General features: G+C 28.2%; 5 protein-coding genes across 8 annotated transcripts in view; 3 read left to right on the plus strand and 2 right to left on the minus strand.

The window, feature by feature from the left end:
* The window catches only part of fid (fire dancer), a 24,565-nt gene extending 13,579 nt beyond the window's left edge, over positions 1-10,986 (minus strand). The window contains exon 1 of the mRNA XM_035093023.1: positions 10,453-10,986. The gene's annotated coding sequence lies outside the window, so the exon portion shown is untranslated. The remainder of the gene's footprint in view (positions 1-10,452) is intronic.
* Positions 20-3,383, plus strand: Top3beta (topoisomerase 3-beta). Its single transcript, XM_035093026.1, has 9 exons — positions 20-110; positions 200-342; positions 428-622; positions 712-879; positions 958-1,205; positions 1,305-1,505; positions 1,593-1,797; positions 1,877-2,269; positions 2,353-3,383. The coding sequence occupies exons 1-9, from the start codon at positions 20-22 to the stop codon at positions 3,265-3,267; spliced, it is 2,559 nt and encodes an 852-aa protein (XP_034948917.1). The 3' UTR covers positions 3,268-3,383.
* rk (rickets) lies at positions 4,090-10,126 on the plus strand. 2 transcript variants are annotated; one of them, XM_035093025.1, is made up of 13 exons: positions 4,090-4,708; positions 6,160-6,231; positions 6,307-6,378; positions 6,520-6,588; positions 6,665-6,808; positions 6,893-7,033; positions 7,136-7,201; positions 7,266-7,409; positions 7,504-7,575; positions 7,652-7,947; positions 8,128-8,211; positions 8,292-8,486; positions 8,575-10,126. In XM_035093025.1, the coding sequence occupies exons 1-13, from the start codon at positions 4,485-4,487 to the stop codon at positions 9,978-9,980; spliced, it is 2,985 nt and encodes a 994-aa protein (XP_034948916.1). In that variant the 5' UTR covers positions 4,090-4,484; the 3' UTR covers positions 9,981-10,126. The 2 variants fall into 2 exon arrangements, with proteins under 2 accessions (XP_034948916.1, XP_034948915.1); XM_035093024.1 differs by having other exon boundaries at positions 4,091-4,708; positions 8,029-8,211.
* crm (cramped chromatin regulator) lies at positions 10,701-20,172 on the plus strand. 3 transcript variants are annotated; one of them, XM_035093028.1, is made up of 7 exons: positions 10,701-11,104; positions 17,340-17,555; positions 17,690-18,894; positions 18,977-19,294; positions 19,361-19,720; positions 19,798-19,908; positions 19,983-20,172. In XM_035093028.1, the coding sequence occupies exons 2-7, from the start codon at positions 17,372-17,374 to the stop codon at positions 20,085-20,087; spliced, it is 2,283 nt and encodes a 760-aa protein (XP_034948919.1). In that variant the 5' UTR covers positions 10,701-11,104; positions 17,340-17,371; the 3' UTR covers positions 20,088-20,172. The 3 variants fall into 3 exon arrangements, with proteins under 3 accessions (XP_034948919.1, XP_034948920.1, XP_034948918.1); XM_035093029.1 differs by lacking the exon at positions 10,701-11,104 and adding an exon at positions 17,047-17,069; XM_035093027.1 differs by lacking the exon at positions 10,701-11,104 and having other exon boundaries at positions 17,107-17,555.
* LOC118072877 (stromal interaction molecule) lies at positions 11,630-16,750 on the minus strand. The gene is made up of 10 exons (XM_035093032.1): positions 15,984-16,750; positions 15,570-15,709; positions 15,254-15,486; positions 15,060-15,175; positions 14,809-14,978; positions 14,592-14,735; positions 14,343-14,510; positions 14,006-14,270; positions 13,850-13,924; positions 11,630-13,218 (listed from the first exon to the last, which is right to left on the minus strand). The coding sequence occupies exons 1-10, from the start codon at positions 16,198-16,200 to the stop codon at positions 12,773-12,775; spliced, it is 1,974 nt and encodes a 657-aa protein (XP_034948923.1). The 5' UTR covers positions 16,201-16,750; the 3' UTR covers positions 11,630-12,772.
* Positions 20,173-20,311: the final 139 nt, after the last annotated feature.

The following is a 20,311-nucleotide window of genomic DNA, read 5'->3' on the forward strand; positions in this document are numbered from 1 at the left end:
AAATAAATACATAGCCAAAATGAAGACTGCTTTAATGGTTGCAGAAAAACCATCTCTTGCTGCATCTTTAGCAAATATTTTAAGCAATGGTCGTTGTTCATCTAGAAAAGGTATTTTCACATTATTTGACAAATTTTAATGAAAGTATCAATTATTTTTAATTAATTATACTCTAATGAGCAAATATTTTTTTTACTAGGAATGAATGGATCGTGCTCTGTTCATGAATGGGTTGGTCAGTTTAGATCAGAAACAGTTAATTTTAAGATGACATCAGTTTGTGGTCATGTAATGACTCTAGATTTTATAGGAAAATACAATAATTGGGATAAAGTTGATCCAGTAAGTACAGAGAATCTTTAATATTTAGAACTCTAAAAAATTATTTTCGTTCATTGATTGTAAACTGACATTTTTTTTCTCACAGGCAGAATTATTTTCTTGCCCAACTGAAAAGAAAGAGGCTGTACCAAAATTAAAAATGCCTGCATTTCTTGCTAAAGAAGGATCTCATTGTGATTATTTAATCTTATGGTTAGATTGTGATAAAGAAGGTGAAAATATTTGCTATGAAGTTATTCAAGCTGTCCAATCAGGAATGTCACGACGTCTTAGTTTCAATGTAATTCTAATTTAACAATTCAATAATTCATATAAAAAGTTATTTGGTTAAATATAATTACTAATTATAGATATCTTAATAAATAATAGGACATATGGAGAGCACATTTTTCAGCTATTACTGAACGAGATATTAAAGCTGCTTTAAATAATCTTGGCAAGCCAAATGAAAATGAAGCTAAAAGTGTTGATGCACGACAAGAACTAGATTTACGTATTGGTTGCGCTTTCACTCGATTTCAAACCAAATTTTTTCAGGTAATATTTTTCACACATATTGGAAAAAAAAATTTTGACTAATGATATTACTATAAAATCAAATATTAAATTTTATAGGGAAAATATGGTGATTTAGACGCTTCATTGATATCTTATGGTCCGTGCCAAACTCCAACATTGGGATTTTGTGTTCAACGTCATGATGAAATTCAAACATTCAAACCTGATCCATATTGGGTGTTACAAGTAATAATTAAAGTCCACAATAATCAAGAATTAACTCTCAATTGGTCACGAGTACGATCATTTGATAAAGAAGTTGCTAATATTTTTCTGAACCATGTAAAAGAACACACTGAAGCGACGTAAGGTTAATTTACAATTCACATGGCAAAAAAAAAGGTTTTTTAAAGAAGAAAATTACTTTTCTACTGTGTTACTAATTGCATAAATTTTATTTCTAGAGTTGTCAGCATTCAAAGTACAGAAAAAACGAAATCCAGACCAATTGCATTGAATACAGTTGAATTAATGAGAGTTGCAAGTTCTGGCTTAGGAATGGGACCGCACCACGCAATGCAAATTGCCGAACGACTTTATACTCAAGGATATATTAGTTATCCTCGTACAGAAACCACTTCGTATCCTGAGAATTTTGATTTTATGTAAAATTTTGTTAATTTTATTAATTTATTTAACTAGCATATTATACATTTTAAATTTTATAAACAAAAATATTATATTTTTATTAGATCAACTTTGAGACTTCAACAAAATAATTCCGAATGGTCTGACGAAGTACGTAAAATATTAGCCAATGGTATAAATCGTCCAAAAAAAGGCCATGATGCTGGAGATCATCCGCCAATTACACCAATGAAGTCTGCTACAAGGAATGAATTAGATGGCGATTGTTGGAGACTTTATGATTATATTACACGACATTTTATTGCCACGGTACTTAAAGCTATTGCTTGAAATTTTATAATTAAATTTGAATCGAAATAAAATTTATCATAAAATTTTTTCTTTTAAGCTTTCAAAAGACTGTAAGTATTTAAGTACAACAGTAAAATTTGGAATTGGATTTGAAACATTTTTCGTCACGGGTCAATCAGTAATAGACCCTGGGTATACAAAATTACTAACCTGGCAATCAATTAATGAAAATAATTGCCTACCACAGTTTAATTACAATGAGAAATTCAATATTAATGATGTAAAGTTACAAGAATATTATACACAGCCACCAGATTATTTGACTGAATCTGAATTAATTACTTTGATGGAGAAACATGGAATTGGTACTGATGCATCAATTCCTATTCATATTAATAACATTTGCACAAGGAATTATGTTACTGTTGTTGCTGGACGTAAATTAGTTCCTACATCATTGGGAATTGTTCTAGTTCATGGATATCAGAAGGTAAAAATTAAATAAATAATTTTTTTTACATTACTTCAAAAATTTAAAATTCAATATTGCATTAAATATTTTACGAATTCTAGATCGACCCTGAATTAGTATTACCGACAATGAGGTCTGCCGTAGAAGAGCAATTAAACTTAATAGCACAAGGTCGAGCTGATTATTATGCAGTCTTAGATCATACTGTAGAAATATTTAAACAAAAATTCCACTACTTCGTTAATAATATTGATGGTATGGATCAACTATTTGAAGTATCATTCTCGCCGCTCTCAGCAACAGGAAAAGCTTTATCGAGATGTGGAAAATGCCGTCGATACATGAAATATATTCAAACTAAACCTTCACGTTTGCATTGTGCTCATTGTAATGAAACATACAATTTACCGCAAAATGGAAATATCCGTATTTATAAAGAATTAAAATGTCCATTAGATGATTTTGAATTATTATCATGGTCTACTGGAGCTCGAGGTAAAAGTTACATTTTCTGTCCGTATTGCTACAATAATCCACCGTTTCGTGACATGAAGAAAGGAAATTTAGGCTGCAATTCATGTACTCATCCAACTTGCCCACATGGATTGAATTCCAATGGTTTATCTAGTTGTTTGGAATGCGATCATGGAATTTTAGTATTAGATCCGTCATCTGGTCCAAAATGGAAGCTTGGGTGTAATCGATGTGATGTCATTATACACTTTTTTGAAAATGCTCACAAAGTTACAATTGATGCTGATGTTTGTGATGAATGTGGCGCTCAATTAGTCACTGTTGAATATAAACAAGATAAGAGTAAATTACCTAATGAAGCTACGGAAATGACCGGATGTGTATTTTGTACACCCGCATTTATGCAATTAATCGAAAAGCATCGTGCTGTTGCATCAAAACCAGTAGTTACACGACCTCGAGGTCACAATAAAGGTCGAAATCGAAGAAAATTACGACAACCAAAAGATAAAATGGCACAATTGGCTGCATACTTTGTATAAAAGGAATTCATCAATTTTTTTTCTAAGAAACACTACTGCAATTAAATTATTTGTAAAATGATTTTTAAAATATTTTGAAAACTTTTGTAGTATTTATTTATTTTTTTTCATTAATGAAGATCAGTTTTTTTTCAATAATTTAGACTGCAATTTATTTAAATATTATTTCCTAGACTGTTCCATAAATCTTGCAGATAATCCTTTATACTTTTTATAGTTTCAATTAAATTAAAAAATTTTAACTAAAATCTATAAATAAACAAACGAAGAAAAATTCTCGATAAATTGTGTTAATTTTCTACACTGAAAAACTTAAATTCGCATAAAAAAATAGAAAAAGATTTAAAGTTGAAAGGTAAAGAGACAGAAAATATTTTCAAACATCACATGATATATTTTTAAACTGCATTTTCATTTATTCTCTTTTCTTTCAGATTCTTTCATTCAGTTCATTTCTATTTTCTTTATTTTCACTATTCATTTTCCCCAAAATATGTCAACATGATTGGCCAAGTGAAAATACAAGGTATTTTGAGCGGAAACATTCCACTCCGATACAATTATTGACCAGTTAAGCAGTTAAAATGCAGTGACAAAGTTACTGTAGAGGATAAAAAAAACTATTTAATCTTGATTTAAATTTAATGTATTTAATTTCCCATGTGTAAAACAAAATTTTCGGGTTGGTGCTTATGCGTATGCGTGTTGATGAAGACTGCGGAGACAGGGGAATCCTGGGAGGTGTAAGAAAGACAGAAAATCAGCAGAAAGAGGGAGTTACGAGTTACCGGAGTGAGTTAGTGATTCTAGAAGAGATATTTAGTGTCAGTTTTTGTTAGGGTTTTATACTTATCACATGCACCATTAACATGTTTCTGATATTATTTTCAAAATTTTACTAGTATGTTTGTGAAATAAGTGATATTCAAAGTGATGAAAACAATACAAAAATGTATTTTTAACTAATTAATAAGCATTCTAAATAGGTTTGTTATCGAGAAAGTGCAACAATTCACTCAAATGCATTGAATGATCTAAAACGGCTCTGAAGAGTCTTTTAATCATGATTAATATAGATTCTAAATACTTCCTATTAAACATTAATTTATGCAAAATATAATATTAACATCTGTCCAATGATTTATTGGAGCAATGATATTATTAAGCATCATGTGAATGTAATTAAAATTAAAAACAGTCAACAAATAATCTAAAGCATGAGCAGGACGTTTCAAATTCGACAAATGATTGTTTTTTTAATTTTTCTTGGAGTTTTTCATCTATCTGGCCAATTTTATGTTAATGATCAGTTATCATCATTAAAATCGTTCTGCACTATAACAAATAATGCACAAGAATTTGACTGCCGTGGAATTGGATTAAAAAGTATTGAAGTAGGCCTAAAAACCCAATTAAGATTGGCTATAAATACCACGAAAATGTGAGTATCGTTGAATACAGATTTTTTTTGTTTTAATCGTAATATTTGTTTTTATTCTTTGTTATATAGATCAACTGAAAACATTTTTTATGTAATAAAATTTTACTACATAATAAAGGAGTATTTCTTCCAGGCTAAGGAGGGTAGATGAAATCAACAATTTTTTAGGGTCCTTGAATGGATCTAACTAATCTAGATTTTTTTATGATAACTTTTTCCTACATTTATTTACTCGTGGTCATATTTCTTTTCTTTTTCATCATATTCAATAGCACGGTCTCGATGATCATAAATGAAAAAAACTTTGCGAGCAACTCACTTTAATACATAAGTCAGATTGAATTTGTATATTACTCATACTCTTACAGTTATAAACAAAAAAGGACATTTGTCTGTTCTTGTTTTTTTTTTCATAGATATTTAAGTTTAGTTTTTGGAGTATATTTTTATTATTATTATTATTATTATTATTATTGTTATGTATTTAAAAGGCATTTTATTAAATTTTTTATTTATCTTATTTAATTACGGGTCTTAAACTAGGCCGCAAATATTTCGTCAGGGATTTCGTATGGACATCATACACAAGAGTGAAAGGATTTTCAGTCTCACTTTAATCTTTGCAGTTAAATATTTTATTCAGAATGTTTGAGTGAGACAGTATTAAACGAGTGGTAAAGGGGCAAATGAAGGAGGAGGGTGAAAGATACTCGTTCTAATTTGTAATTATATTATTCACTGACTCCCGATATAGGAAAATGATCAAGATTGTTTTTTATGTATAAAAATAACGCAGTAAAAATTTTCTTTCCATTTTTTTTTTCTAATATAAGCGAAATTCGACTCGTAAATTTTATTGACAAGTTTATTATCTTGACTAAGAGATAATACTTTTAGTCTTAAGGGATCTGTATGATCATCGTAATACAAATTCTGATCAGTATGAAGGGTCAATAAAATATTGTCGTCACCTGATTTATATGATTAAGTCAAGATAGAATTTCTAATGAAAATTATTAGATCAGTTATTAATAGATGATGTAAAATTAATATGTTGAGAAAAGAAATTTATTTTTCAAAATTGAATAACACTTGATAGGTGAGTTAGAAAAATGACTCTTATATTCTACGAAAAGTAAATTTCACGTTGTAAAAGTCAAATAGTAATTATTATTCGTGACACGTGCGATAGAGAGAAAAAAATGATTTTTTTTTTATTGCATTCTCTTATATCGACATTGCGACACGAACACACCAAACTTAAGACATAATTTGTGATTTAACTTTTTTTTTTATAGCTTCCGGACTTCTTATCTTTTTACTTTTTGCTATTATTTTTCTCCTTTATTTCTTCGTATTCATTTATATTTACTATATTTTATTGCTCACATCTGTTTTTATCTGATTTTTTTATACATTTAATTTTATTTTTACTGTATTTTTTGTTTTAGAGATTTAAGCAACAACAATATAACATACATTCCAACTGATGCGTTTGAACAAATGTTTAACATTCAAGTTCTGTGAGTAATTTATTTATATAATAAATATAATCTCTCTAATCTACTAAATTATCTCATAATTCAATTACCTTTTAGCTTTTTACGACGAAATAATTTGGAAATAATTGATCCCAAAGCTTTTAAAGATATGATCAACTTACGTGTTTTGTAAGTAAGCGTGTTTAAAGAATCTTTAATACCTAAATTTATCATTTATTTACTTTGTTAAATGGCAAATATGCTAAAATCTCTACATTCAATATTTTTTCTGAATAATTTTAAAAATAGTATTCATCTATTTATCTTTAGAGAACTGGATGATAATTGTTTGAAAGAAGTCCCAGATGCTATTCAATATATTAACAAATTAGAAGATTTGTAAGTATACAAAATGTAATTCAGGTTTTAAAAATTAATTGAATATTAATTTTATAATGTCTTTATAACGTTTTAGATCATTATCCAATAATAAAATCCATCACCTTGGTTCAGATTCATTCATTGGAAACCCTAACATCATTTCCCTTGATCTACGAGGGAATCCAATCAAAGAAATTCATTCACGTACATTTGAAAATCATGTGAAACTACGTAAATTGTAAGTAATTACTTAAGAAATAAATATTCATGAATGAATAAATCTTGAAATATATTCAATGTAAAAATACTCATTTTTCTCAAGGATTCTATCAAATGTTAAAAATTTGCAAGAATTTCCCAATTTTAATGGAAGCTCAGCTCTTGAGATTTTAAGATTAGATCGTGCATCTATAGAAACTGTACCAAATTATTTCTGCAAACAATGTCCGAATTTAAAAAGTTTGTAAGTATATAAATAGCTTATGCAATATTAATATTACTCCTAAATTGTTATTGAAATCTTGAAAGCTTCATATTTATTAATATAATCCATTCTGGTATTTAGAGATATAAAATCTAATCTCTTAAAAACTATTCCTGATTTAAAAGACTGCCGCAATCTTCGAGTTTTGTAAGTAAATAAAAATTTATGAATAATAATTTACTAAATAATTAAAGTTTATCTTATTCTATAGAGATTTAACAAATAATAAAATAACATCGCTCAAGGGTCAAGAATTTATTCATATGAAATCACTCCATGATCTACTTCTATCTAAAAATCAAATTAAAACAGTTCCAGCTGATGCATTTATTGGATTGCATAGTCTTCAAGTTTTGTAAGTTATATAACAATATGCATTTTGTTATTGGATATTTTTTGTTGAATAACGGAATTATGCAATATAAAGAAAAATTTTCATTGAACTTTAGAGATTTGGAAAGTAATTCTATTGAATTCATTCATCCAGAAGCTTTTAAAGCAGTTAAAAACCTCAAGGATTTGTAAGTATTTCTTTAAATATATTTTACTCATAAATATATGTTTGATTAATATTAATTTTTTTCTATTATTTAATAGAAATTTGGGAAACAATATTTTTTCAACACTGCCAGTGGAAGGACTGTCAAATATAATTCATTTAAAAACTTTTAACAATCCTGAATTAAGAGAGTTTCCAGCTCCAGAGTTATTTCCTCATGTTCGGACGATGGTTTTATCATATGCTTATCATTGTTGCTCATTTTTATCAATAGAAATAAATAATAACGCGAAAGAAAAAAATACTGTTAAAGAGTCTGTATTTTTTCCAACTGATAATGAATTCGATACCACCCTTTGGAATTCATCTCTTACAGATATTTGGCCACAATTGAGTAAGTTATTTTTCACTTTAGTTGAATTAAATAATGAGAATGCTGTTTTGTTCTTAAAATATTAATAAAATATTATTAAAGATAATTTGAGTAAAAAATTTGGCTCACAAATTAATCAACTTTGGAATACCTTTGGTTCGGATTTTACATATCCAAGTAATTTTCCGGCTTATGTTGAAGATTATTTTGAAGAACAACATGACAAGATGACCTCTACAACTGGACCTACATTTCCAGTTCATGTCCAGTGTCTTCCTCAACCAGGTCTATATCAAGCTTATTTTATTTTATTTATCAGTATCATAATTTTTGTAAAATTAATTATTATTAATATATATTTTTAGGACCGTTTTTGCCATGCCAGGATTTATTTGACTGGTGGACTTTAAGGTGTGGAGTCTGGGTAGTATTTTTATTGTCAATGCTTGGTAATGGTACTGTTGTGTTTGTTATAATATTTTCTCGAAGTAAAATGGACGTACCAAGATTTCTAGTCTGCAACTTGGCAGCGGCTGATTTTTTTATGGGAATATATTTAGGTAAATAAAAAAAATCTTTCCATGTTTATTCTCTATCTTTAAGGAAAAAATAAAAAGTAACTCACACAGTATATTATTAATATTTCAGGTCTTTTAGCAATTGTAGATGCCTCAACACTAGGGGAATTTCGAAAATATGCAATTCCATGGCAAATGTCTGCTGGTTGTCAACTAGCCGGATTTCTAGGAGTTCTCAGTTCTGAATTAAGCGTCTATACTTTGGCAGTCATCACTTTAGAACGAAACCATGCGATAACCTACGCAATGCATTTAAACAAACGTCTATCGCTGAAACATGCGGGCTACATCATGACAGTTGGATGGGGATTTGCAATATGTATGGCTATGTTACCACTTTTAGGAGTATCTGATTACCGAAAATTCGCTATTTGTCTACCATTCGAAATAAGTGGAATAGCATCTCTATCTTACGTTGTATTTTTAATGTTAATCAATGGCGTTGCCTTTTTAATCTTGATGGGTTGCTATCTTAAAATGTATTGTGCAATTCGTGGATCACAAGCGTGGAATTCAAATGATTCGAGAATCGCAAAAAGAATGGCATTATTGGTATTTACAGATTTTTTATGCTGGTCACCAATAGCTTTTTTTTCACTGACAGCGACATTTGGCCTTCAATTAGTGTCACTAGAACAAGCTAAAGTATTTGCAGTGTTTATATTGCCATTCAATTCGTGCTGTAACCCATTTTTATATGCCATTTTAACAAAGCAATTTAAGAAAGATTGTGTTTTAATCTGTAAAGCTATTGAAGAATCGAGGGTAACTCGAGGCATTGGAAGATGTAGACATAGTTCTAATTTTAGTAATCGCCAAACTCCTGCTAATACAAACAGTCTTGTTGATCGATCGTCAAGGGATAATCAGCCACCATGTACTTGCAATACTCGGATTCCGGTAGTAACTTCAACAGAGAGATGGAGTGTAAAAAATTTTTGGCCATGCGGGAAAACCAAAAGACAAAGATATACACGAAGTGATCAATATGCTTATCAAATAGCAGAAATTCAACAGAAACAACACAAGAGAGCTTGTTCAGTTTCATCAAGTGAGAATTTTTCATCATCACGATCAGATTCATGGCGACAAGCTCATCACTGTGGAATTCCCTTGAGACTTTTGGATCCAAAGAAACGTGGTTCTTCTTGGCTAATAACTCGAAAACCATCACAGGATTCTAATTTAAGCACGTCGCGCAATGATTCATCTGGATCGGGGACAACTGCCAGTACAAGTACATGGAAGACGTCACGTTCTAGTGCATCTTTAGATATTCACATCAATTCTCGTAATACTCCACGAGTTACTCGATCTAAACCTCGTCTTACTCGACAAATGGCTATTCAAGAACCTGAAACCCCAGCTAGTCCATCGAGGCTTGCTGTTCGGCTATTAACAACAATTCCTTCAGCTGCAGAAATGAGCGAACAACATGACGATGATGTTAAAGATGATTCAAAGAGTATTGACTAAATGACAGTGCTGTTCAGCATTTTTAAAAGTTGCAATAACATAAAAATTCTATTAATATGTTTCATATAGAACTGAATTAATATTCAATGTTTATATATAGTCATTATATAAGTCATTATGAGTATTATAAGTATTGTTACTTGATAAGACTGATGCTATTAATTTTCTGACTTTAATAAAAATAACTATTTAATATTTTATTTAAAGTTAATGATATAATATTTTATAATTTAAATAAAATAATATAATCAAGATATTATTTTGCAATATTTTTACACGACTAAAAAATACCAATACTTTTAAATATACATATATATCAATACATTAAAAGATAATAAAATGTTTATATATTACTTTAATAATTGGAATTATTAGTATTCCATAACATGAATTATAAATATATAAACAAATATGTATACAGGGTAGAAGCATTAATCAACATTGTTAACAACATATATTTTTATTTACTCACCGATCAGACACATGTTGACATAGTATTTTCTCTATTAGATGAAATTGATGCGATATCAAATATTTGCCATGCCATAAATATACGCCCATTTTTTATGTGATTAATTTCATACAATTTATCTATTAATCGTTATTAAAAATTATAATTTTTTATTTAATTAAACGACAGTTATTTTCGTATTTTATTCTTGTTTGTTGACATACGAATGACTATACATATACGTTAGAAAGCCTACCAACTGATTAAAATAAAAGTGTGAATTTTTGAGGAACCCGCGCAACACCAATAGTCATTGTTTATTAATTTCCTTTGAATATTTTTTGTTTCAATATGAGTATATATAGAAAATTCAACGAAAAACTAACTATTGTTTATTAAGATTTCATAAAAATATTCGGTCAAGGTTGAATATGCGTATGAATTAACAAATGTATGAATAAAAGAATAGAGCGTCAATTTTCTGAGAGTTGTTCTCCTGTGGTAAATGATTTGTCGAAGATTCAATCTATTTCTTCACGATATATTTGAAAGCATATAATTATTTTGTGTATAAAAATAAAAATATGATATTAAATAAATCATAAGCACAAAGTGTTTAATTAAGTGTAGAAAGTGTAGATATCAGTGACGAGAAAACTAAAGTTCGTAATTAGTAAGTATTTATTTTTATTGTTTCATATCTTTTAGCAACAAATAAATAACATAATTGCAAATTTCACATAAAATAAGTAATATATTTTCAAATAAATAAGCAGGTATGTGTTTAAAAATGCACTAAAATTGCAGCTGTCAATTGTTTGGTTTGTAACTGTTCAAGGTTATAAAATGAAATAAACATTAATGATATACTCATTCTTATTAATTAATTATTAAAAGCCAGTTCATCTAAATAAATGTTGGAATATTTTCATTCTATATTCATGCTATCAGTCAAATGTATTCTAATCTAAATACATGTAATGTCTTTAATCTTAATTTTAAATTAAGAAAGTATAATATATCCAGAAATCTGATACGATAGAAAGAATTGATGTAATTCATTACTAAAACCAAATAAAATTGTATAAATTTTTCTATATATTATTTCGGTAATAATAATATTTGAATAAAAATTTAATTCCGTGAGGTGTTTAAATGATTAAAAGAGAATGATAAGTTAAAAAATAACGATAAACTAAGTATAATAATATTTTATTTCATTTTCTATGACCTAAGATCACTGTGTGTGTTCGTTTAGATGTTCTATGAATAAAACTATAATAAATTACAGTTATTTATACAACTTTCCGATTAATTAACTTCTTTTGGGTATTTATGTATAATTCACAATGTTCAAATTTTCTAATGATCTAAAGATCATTTGTTTCAATATATTAATAATAATTATAATAACGATAATAATAAATAAACACAAAACCTGAGTAATTAAAACTTTCCATTATTTAAAATACTAATACTTAAAAATATAAAATTTTTGATACTTGCGGTTAACGTTCTTATTTATGAATTATCTACTTGAATTATCATAGAATACAATATTGAGGAAGTACATAATTGAGCTTAAAATTTAAAAAGTACAAATTTCATTAAAAAAGTCATTTTTCAATTCATCAAACTTTCCTCTTAAATCGCGTACATATAGATTTTCATTGTGCATGACCATTCAATAAATTATCATTTTTCAATTATTGATAAAATTTTTCATTAATTTAATTTTTCATTAACTATGAATATTGATGTGTATTTTCGTTTTAAATGATATTGCTTATTTTTTAATAAAACTTTTTTAGAATTATAAATATTTTAACTATTTGTATGAGATTCAGTTATCTTCATGGCATTGTTTCTCTTCGTCACTTTGATTATAATCTGTCACAATTATTTCATTAACGGTTCTTGTCATTGTCATGATTATTAACTCTTACTTCTCGTTTCTCATTAATATTCTACTATGAAAATAAATGTTGTTTATTTTTTTTAAGTATACTAAAAAAATTTATCTGTATAAGACTTTATAAAAAGAAATATTTTATCAAAATTTGAACGGATCAATTTTTTATTTTATATATATATATTATTATTATTATTTACTGCAACTAATTATTTATCTTATTATTTTAATTCATTAAATTTATCTAATTGCATCAAATGTGACTAAATGTCCTAAAAAATTTTTTACTAAACGACATCATTATCACTAGAAAGAAGGAAAATTCCTTTTTCAAAAATATATTGTCATTTTATTTATTTTTTAACATTCAATTTATTATCGTTTCAATATAGCTGATAACTTTGATAACTTACGCATAAAGAGATGAACTCAATTAATCATGTATTTTTTGCCTCGATTTTTTCTGAATCCTGGAAATAGTTTTCTGCGCCGTTTCTTCATCTCTTCGTTGTCAGCTGTTGAATTTGAATCAGTAGAAAGTGTTTCGTCATCAACAGATGTTAATGTTGGCAATTCTTTTAGTGATTTCCTCAGTTTCTTGTCAGAAGAATCTAGCGAATTGTCGGATAGAGAATTTTTCGATAATGAACTTAATGATAGCGTTCTTGTATCTTCCGTTGATGTCATATTAGTGTCATGACTGAAGGATCTTATCATTGCTGATTTTTCACGTGTCGATGTTTTTGATGAAGTTGTTGTTGACTCGTCATCACCTACAGTAAATTGAACTTCTGGTGGAGTTTCTTTCCCTGTTTCGCTACCAGACGAATCAGGTGGTAGTGATGATTCTTTCCAACTTGGTATTTCAATCATACCTGTAAAATAATTTCTTTTGATTATGTAATTTTATTATCATTGTTACTTCATTTTTATAAATATTTTTTTTGGATGGAATATTTGAATAAAAAATAAATTGTCCATTTATTGTTTATTCTTTTGTTGTTTTTTTATTCAATAATAGTCTTAATAATTGTTTGTTAACAAATAGAATATTACATAAAACAATAAACATCATTAAATTAAAAAACCTATAATTTGAGTATAATTGGCAAAAAAAAAGAAAATCATCAAAATTCATGTAAATGATACATCACAGTTACTAGAATTTCTATATAAAGCTATTTTTGTCATGGTGAAAATTTCACTTGGAAATCAAGACAGTTATTTTAAAAATTGAAATTAAATAATTTAATCAAAATGGACTAAAATTAGCTATAAAATTGACTAATTTCTCTCTAAAATTCAAATTCAAAATCATCACAAAAAAAATTCAATAAAAACGATTAATTTTATTAGGAAATTTTGGTGCAAGATTGAAAAAGAGTGCTAAATTTTATCAAATTGTTCTAAATTGATTGTAATTAGAAACAAAGTTGAGAATCGTGGTGGAAGAATAACCAAAAAAAAACTAATCGGAGTGCTCACGAGTGTCCATTTCCATCTTACCTGCTCCACCAGACGTCGATGGTGTATACACAGAACTTACTTCATCGTCCAAATCATCTTGACTACTCATACGGCCTGAAAATGAGAAATAATGCTATGCAAATTAAACAAAAAAAAAAATGAAAAATAAATGTAAAAAAAAAAATTTTCAAGTACCTCGGAGACCTAAAGTTCTTCCGTTAGGTGCCCCACGATACAAAATAGTTTCTAAATAATTTAACCCATTATTATTTATTATATTAAAACCACATAGAAGTTCGATTTGCTTCCAGCGATGTACTCGCTCTTGTAATTCAGCAGTTACTTCATTTAACGCTGTTCTCGCTTCCACTATACTTCTATCCACTTCATCAATTGATTTTCCATGGGTTGATACAAATGCACCAACCAAGCTAGATCGCTTTTTCCTCAATTTTTCACACTATTGTAAAACAATTATTTGTTAACAATTCATCAACTGAATCACTGTAATTTTTTTCTCTACAATACTTACAGCCTCTCTGGCTTGTTGTAATTGTTTTTCTGCTGCTATCTTTTTCTTTGTATATGATTTATTCTCGATTTCATGAGTTAACTGTAACCAATGTTGAAGTCCCACTGGCGGTGACCAGCACCGATCTTCTAATTCACCTTCAGCTCGTTGTAATTCCATTTTCAACATCTGCAATAAGAATTCCAAAATTCCAAATGGATCCATCATACTTTTATTACTTGAAAAATTAATCGTGACAATGTTATTTACCTCTATTTCTGCTTTTAATTGAGAAACTTCTAAATCAGAATAAGATGTATGTAATCCCAGAGTTTCATCTTGAAGTCTTTTTTCTAAATTTTTCTTAGCAGTTGTAGCATTCTCTTGTTCTAATCTCGCCCTTTCAAGTTCTTTCTATTAAAGAAAAATCAAATGCAAAATGTATATTCAATTAATTCCAAGATTATTTTTAACATCAGCTAATTACCTGTAAATCTTCTAATGCTAATTCTGCTTTATGTAAACCCTCCATATCCTTCATCATCCTCTTTAAATGCTTCTGTGAGCTTTTTTTCTGCTGATAAGCGTACCAGCATCCAATTAATGCTCCAAATAATAAAGTAATTAAAATCAAATCCTTCAAACTGTGCCCAGAATCTATAAATTCAATCTTCTAAAATTATTTATCCTCAAATAAATAAGTAAACATTCTTTTCTATCATTTTTAATAACTATTACCTTTTGGAGGTCCAAATAAGACAACATCCATAGCTTTAAGTGCTATTTTTTGTTTATGAATAGGATCTTTAATGCCCAAGACATTACTTAAATAATGCATGTTATTAACAGCCAATCTGATGTAAAATGATATTGTTTAATTATTTCATCAATCTTTCAATATTTACATTATAATAATTTAATTTAAAATCTACCTAGGAAGAGTTGCTCCGGTAACTCGGTGCTGAATAAAAGTAGGAACATATTGTGGAAGCTCAACGTTTGTACTTAACCAGTCTGAAGTTTGTTCAATTGTCCAGTTATGAACCTCTGATCTTAACCAAGCTTCCCATAATTCTCTTACACTTATGTGCATATCATCATTATGATGGAAAGCACGTTGTCGTCGCTCATAACCGGCTTCATATTGTAATTCTTCTCTGAGAAACTTAAAAAGTAAAGAAACATAAAGTGAAGTAGTCCAAAAAAACATTTTTAATTATAGAAATATCTTTTATAACTATTACTTACATCATCCGATTCAGAAAGATCTACATCACCATCAGCATCGTCGTCTAATTGACTGTGGAGTGATTTAATCGCTTCTAGACCTAGACGATCATGTGATGCCATTGTAATGCATGCTAGATCATCATTGCAAGTGTCCACATCTTTAAAAAATTTTCTGTTATCAATCTTTCTATATATTTTATTTCACAATAACCGAGGTATTCCCCAGAATCAACTAACCAATCGATTAATTAAACAATCAATTCTAAGTAGTTATTAAAATCTTTCAATCATTGAATATTACTGGAAAGTTGCAAAAAAAAAATCAACAAATTTTTTTTCTTTTTTATGTCTGCGTTTAAACGACTTTAAGCTACTTGAGATAATAATAGATTAATTAATCAATTGATACTTTAATTTACATGAAATACGTACTGGATTGTGATTTATCATAAGTACCCACTGGTGCGGTACCCTCTGTATAAGTTGGGGAAAATGTCGTCGAACTAACAGAGTATGATCCATCATTGGACCTCGAATGATACCCTGATGAGTCTAGAGCACCACCACTAGCACTGACTTCAGTGCAACACCAGCAAAGAAATCGGAGTCCGTAAATTACAATTAGTTCGGCATTCGCTACTGATCGCATTATATATCAAAAATTAACCTCCACTTTCAATGATCTTTATTTTCTTAATTATTTTATCTTCAAATTGATGTTAGTACATTGACTACTGCTATTGCTGTCATTTAATCCGTATTTATTTTTTATTATTAGAAATAAATTTATAAATAATTATTTCCTTTTACTAAAAAAATTGCATTTTTCGAAAATGAAAGGTATAATATTTTGTTATACTTTTTTCGTTTTTTTTTTTTAGTTTTTGGACGTTGTTTATTGTTGAGAGTAACTATTACAGATTGTTAATTAACAGATATACTTGTTTTGATAAAACTTTAATGAAAAGTATAAAAGAGTATATTTTTATATAATATTTTTTTAGAAATTGTATTTATTATAATTATAAATTACTAATAATTAAGTACACTTAGCTCCTTCACACGGGAAATCAGATGTTTTATCAAGGCCACTTTTATACACTACTGAAGAAGACACAAAACATGAAATTTATAATTCATTTTAGATCGTAAACTCGTTGTTTTATTCTTTTTTTTCTAACACATGTGTATACATATATTTTTTCATCCATCTTATTTTTTAGTATTCCGGCATGGCGCCATCTCTTTAAGATGGTAAATCGAAAATGATTCTTTTCATTTACATAAAATTTCATCAATAAACAATGTTTCTTTATGCTCTCAGTATTTTTTTTTATTATGAAAAATTTATTGTTTGATAAAAATTTATTATCAATAAAATTGAAAACACTTTTTTCGAAAAATAAAAAAAAGTCCATTCTATCGGTAATGTGCAGTTAATTTTCAACAGATAATATTCATTATTATTTTATACTTACATGAGATGGCGTAGAGTGTTAGTGGACGACAATAATAAACGTAAGAAAAAAAATAAATGAATTGTGGAAATTTTGTCATAATAGTACATATAACCTCGTCTTCTACAAATATTATTACATTTTTTGGTGATATAACGTTATAATTAGTGAAGATAATAATAGAATAATTTAGTTGGCTTCTCAATACATCGTAGTAACATTAAATTATCGTTGAACAAATACTTGGATTGGTGTCTTGGATTATTTCATATAGTACAAAACTCATCAGTAGCAGTATAATAATAAATGTTTTGTTTCTTTGTTTTGCAAGTAATGAACTGACAAATCATTGTTTAAATAAAAATGGATAAAGAAGATGAAAGCCCAAACTATTCAAATACTTCAACAAAAAAAGATGAATCAATTCCATTGAATTTGGACACTAAGACGACAATTGATGCGAAAAATTCGCAATCCAAAATCGTACGTGGAACGAAAAAAATGAGAATTGATTCAACTGATTGTAATCAAGCTATTGAAAAAAAAGGTAATATTTTTTATACACACATGTCTCTATTTAATGTATTTTTAAAATTGTTAAGTACACATATTGATGTTATCATATGACTGATGAATTTAAAGAACATCAGTGTCTAACAATCATCATTTTTATATTTTTAGAAAACACGAAAGAAGAAGAAGGAGATACAAAAATAGTTCGATCATTGAAAAGGTCTTGTGAATTATGGTCATTGGAGGATAAAAATACATTTTTTAAAGCTGTGAATGAGTATGGAAAAGATTTTGATGCCTTACAAAGTTATTTTTTAAATCAAGGAAAGAAAAAAGGTTTACCAGAGAATATGATAAAAAATAAAGAACAAATTCGCCATTTTTATTATCGTACTTGGTTGAAAATATCAAAACATTTGAAATTTTCGGAAGATGTAAAAAAAACATCTCAGGAACTTTACGGATTAATTAATTATGGAGAATTACGTCGTAAATTACCAAGAATACATGAGAAATTTTTATTAAAATTAAACGAATTAATTTACTGGGGATCAACTCAAGTAAGATTGCGCGGGAAAACAATGCGAATAAAAACTCCAATATGTAGAGCATTAAGAAAATTAAATCAATTGGAAGATTGGCAAGAAGAAATTAAATTGCCATCACGTGTCACAGTCGAATTGAGACCAGGAAATAATTTAACTTGGTGGAAAGTACAAGCAAATGCTATGAATCCTCGTGTTAGAACATTGGTACCAATTCAACGGAGATTATCGAGTCTTTTAATGTTTCTATCACAACGATGGAAATCTACAAAGTTTAAACCATTATCAAATATCGATGGCAATACATTTGATGAAAAAAAGTATAATGATAATGAATTATTGCGTGTTACTCCAATGGAAGGAGCTAAAATTGCTCTTCCAGTTGTTAATCTTGGTGAATATTTAACAAGTAATAGTGTTTCTTTAAATTCTTATGAAAAAAGATTAGGATTAAAAAGTTCACATGCTGAATTACTTGGTTACGTTCAGCAATTCAAAAGTGTTGGCAAAAAAACAATAAAAAAGAAGACAGACAAAAAATTAACAACAGTAAGGGGGAGTAATGATGATACTGACAAAAAAGATGATAATAACAGTGATTTGGATAATTTAGATACACATTTAAATTGCTTAGACAAATCTTTATTTACCTGTCACGTTGACAAACCCACCAATGATAATAATAGCACTGGTGGAGGTGCTAGTAGTAGTACTGGAACTAATAACGAGCCTAATCGTTTTCCTGGACGTGAAACTGTTGATCGAATCCGGGTTGGATGGAATATTGATGAAGCTAATACTATCACTATTGGAGATTTATTTTTGATGGTAATAAGTACTTAAAAAAATACAAAGTTAATTTAAAATGGTCATAATTGTTTTTTATCTTAATTTTTTTGTGATTTCAAAGTTCGGTAGAGATTCCAAAATAACACTAGAATACTGGTGGGATGTAGGAACGAAAGAAAATGATCGAACAGTTACGGGGAATCCATTAAAGAATATGAAAAAGCAAGAAGAAAGTTTGAGTATAGCTTTACAAAAGCTTTTATCTATAGCAAAACACAATTATGGTAGCAGTAAAGCTTTTGACAACACTTTGAGCAGTAATGAGACTGTAATTTCATCAAGAATGCCATCCATTAGAGAATCGACGTTCCGTAGACCATTGATTCCTCAAGTTATTCATAAAATGGGTAGCCAAGATGCCTTTAAGACTCAATTAGACGTGAGTAAATATTAATTTTTCGAAATGAATTATATCATAATAATATTGTGTTTTTTTTTTGACTAGAAATTTACAACAAGATTTTGTAAACGTGGTCGTGTAGTTCGTCCGAGAAATTTGATCGTTCAGAGGACTATACCAATAATGGGAGCATTAAATAGAACGGATGGAAATGAAATAAATAGTAAGATTAATATAAATGAGATAATGGGTAAAAAAATACGTGATCAAAATGATGAAAGTGAACAACGCATAAGAGAAAATGAAGCTGATAAATTAGAAAGTACAGACGAGGAAGATCAAAACTTTTTATCATCAATTGTTGATAATAGCGCTGATGTTTCAGCAGAACAACCGTCTAATTCTATTATTACTTCAGCTACTCAAATTTTGAAAGAAGGTGAAGGACAGTGGCTTAATAGTGAAGTAAGTATTTGTGAGAATGATGAGCAATGTTGTTAAAGTGTAGTCTATAAGTGGATTTCATTTTTTCATTACCGTAGGTCGCTGATTATTCATTGAGTAGTTTTTTGGGACAATTCGAATCACCTATAAAAGGATCTCAAAGAAGTCAGACTGGAATTCAATTAGAGCCTATTCGTTCTTCATCTGATGTAAAATATTATAATTATAAATTAAACTATGATGAAGATCTATTGTTTTGACTGATTGAATAATTTTTTTACAGGTTGTAAATCCAATGCAGTGTTTGATGGTAGAAAATAGTGTTGATTATATGGCAAAATTTGCCAATCTTGCATCTCAAATTGTGTCTGATGAAGAGAATAAATGAAAAAAAAATATCATGTATCTGTCATGATTGTAAATATGAAAAATTTATCTTAAAATTTTTTTTATGAATAAAAGATTTTTTATGACTTTTATGAAAATTATTATAATTAATTATTAATCTTTTGTCATTCAAATCACTGTTTCAGCAGTAAGATAATATAAATATACAAATATTAGTATATAACTGTTCGTAATAAACATTACTCTATGAATTCTAGTAATCAA

This window comes from Chelonus insularis, unplaced genomic scaffold (genome assembly GCF_013357705.1).
Source record: "Chelonus insularis isolate UGA/USDA-ARS -01 unplaced genomic scaffold, ASM1335770v1 contig_94_pilon, whole genome shotgun sequence".
Lineage (NCBI taxonomy): Eukaryota > Metazoa > Arthropoda > Insecta > Hymenoptera > Braconidae > Chelonus > Chelonus insularis.

What these genes read in the sequence shown, in the direction of transcription:
- Top3beta (XM_035093026.1), top strand. Translation starts at nt 20, where the DNA reads ATGAAGACTGCTTTAATGGTTGCAGAAAAACCATCTCTTGCTGCATCT. An exon ending in CACGACGTCTTAGTTTCAAT is followed by an intron (nt 623 to 711) that starts GTAATTCTAATT and finishes AATAAATAATAG; the next exon opens with GACATATGGAGAGCACATTT. An exon ending in TTCAAACCAAATTTTTTCAG is followed by an intron (nt 880 to 957) that starts GTAATATTTTTC and finishes TAAATTTTATAG; the next exon opens with GGAAAATATGGTGATTTAGA.
- rk (XM_035093024.1), top strand. Translation starts at nt 4,485, where the DNA reads ATGAGCAGGACGTTTCAAATTCGACAAATGATTGTTTTTTTAATTTTT. An exon ending in TTGCATAGTCTTCAAGTTTT is followed by an intron (nt 7,410 to 7,503) that starts GTAAGTTATATA and finishes ATTGAACTTTAG; the next exon opens with AGATTTGGAAAGTAATTCTA. An exon ending in CCAGTGTCTTCCTCAACCAG is followed by an intron (nt 8,212 to 8,291) that starts GTCTATATCAAG and finishes ATATATTTTTAG; the next exon opens with GACCGTTTTTGCCATGCCAG.
- LOC118072877 (XM_035093032.1), bottom strand. Translation starts at nt 16,200, where the DNA reads ATGCGATCAGTAGCGAATGCCGAACTAATTGTAATTTACGGACTCCGA. An exon ending in TAGCATTAGAAGATTTACAG is followed by an intron (nt 14,736 to 14,808) that starts GTAATTAGCTGA and finishes TTTCTTTAATAG; the next exon opens with AAAGAACTTGAAAGGGCGAG. An exon ending in TACAACAAGCCAGAGAGGCT is followed by an intron (nt 14,271 to 14,342) that starts GTAAGTATTGTA and finishes GTTTTACAATAG; the next exon opens with TGTGAAAAATTGAGGAAAAA.
- crm (XM_035093028.1), top strand. Translation starts at nt 17,372, where the DNA reads ATGGATAAAGAAGATGAAAGCCCAAACTATTCAAATACTTCAACAAAA. An exon ending in CCTTTAAGACTCAATTAGAC is followed by an intron (nt 19,295 to 19,360) that starts GTGAGTAAATAT and finishes TTTTTTGACTAG; the next exon opens with AAATTTACAACAAGATTTTG. An exon ending in GACAGTGGCTTAATAGTGAA is followed by an intron (nt 19,721 to 19,797) that starts GTAAGTATTTGT and finishes TCATTACCGTAG; the next exon opens with GTCGCTGATTATTCATTGAG.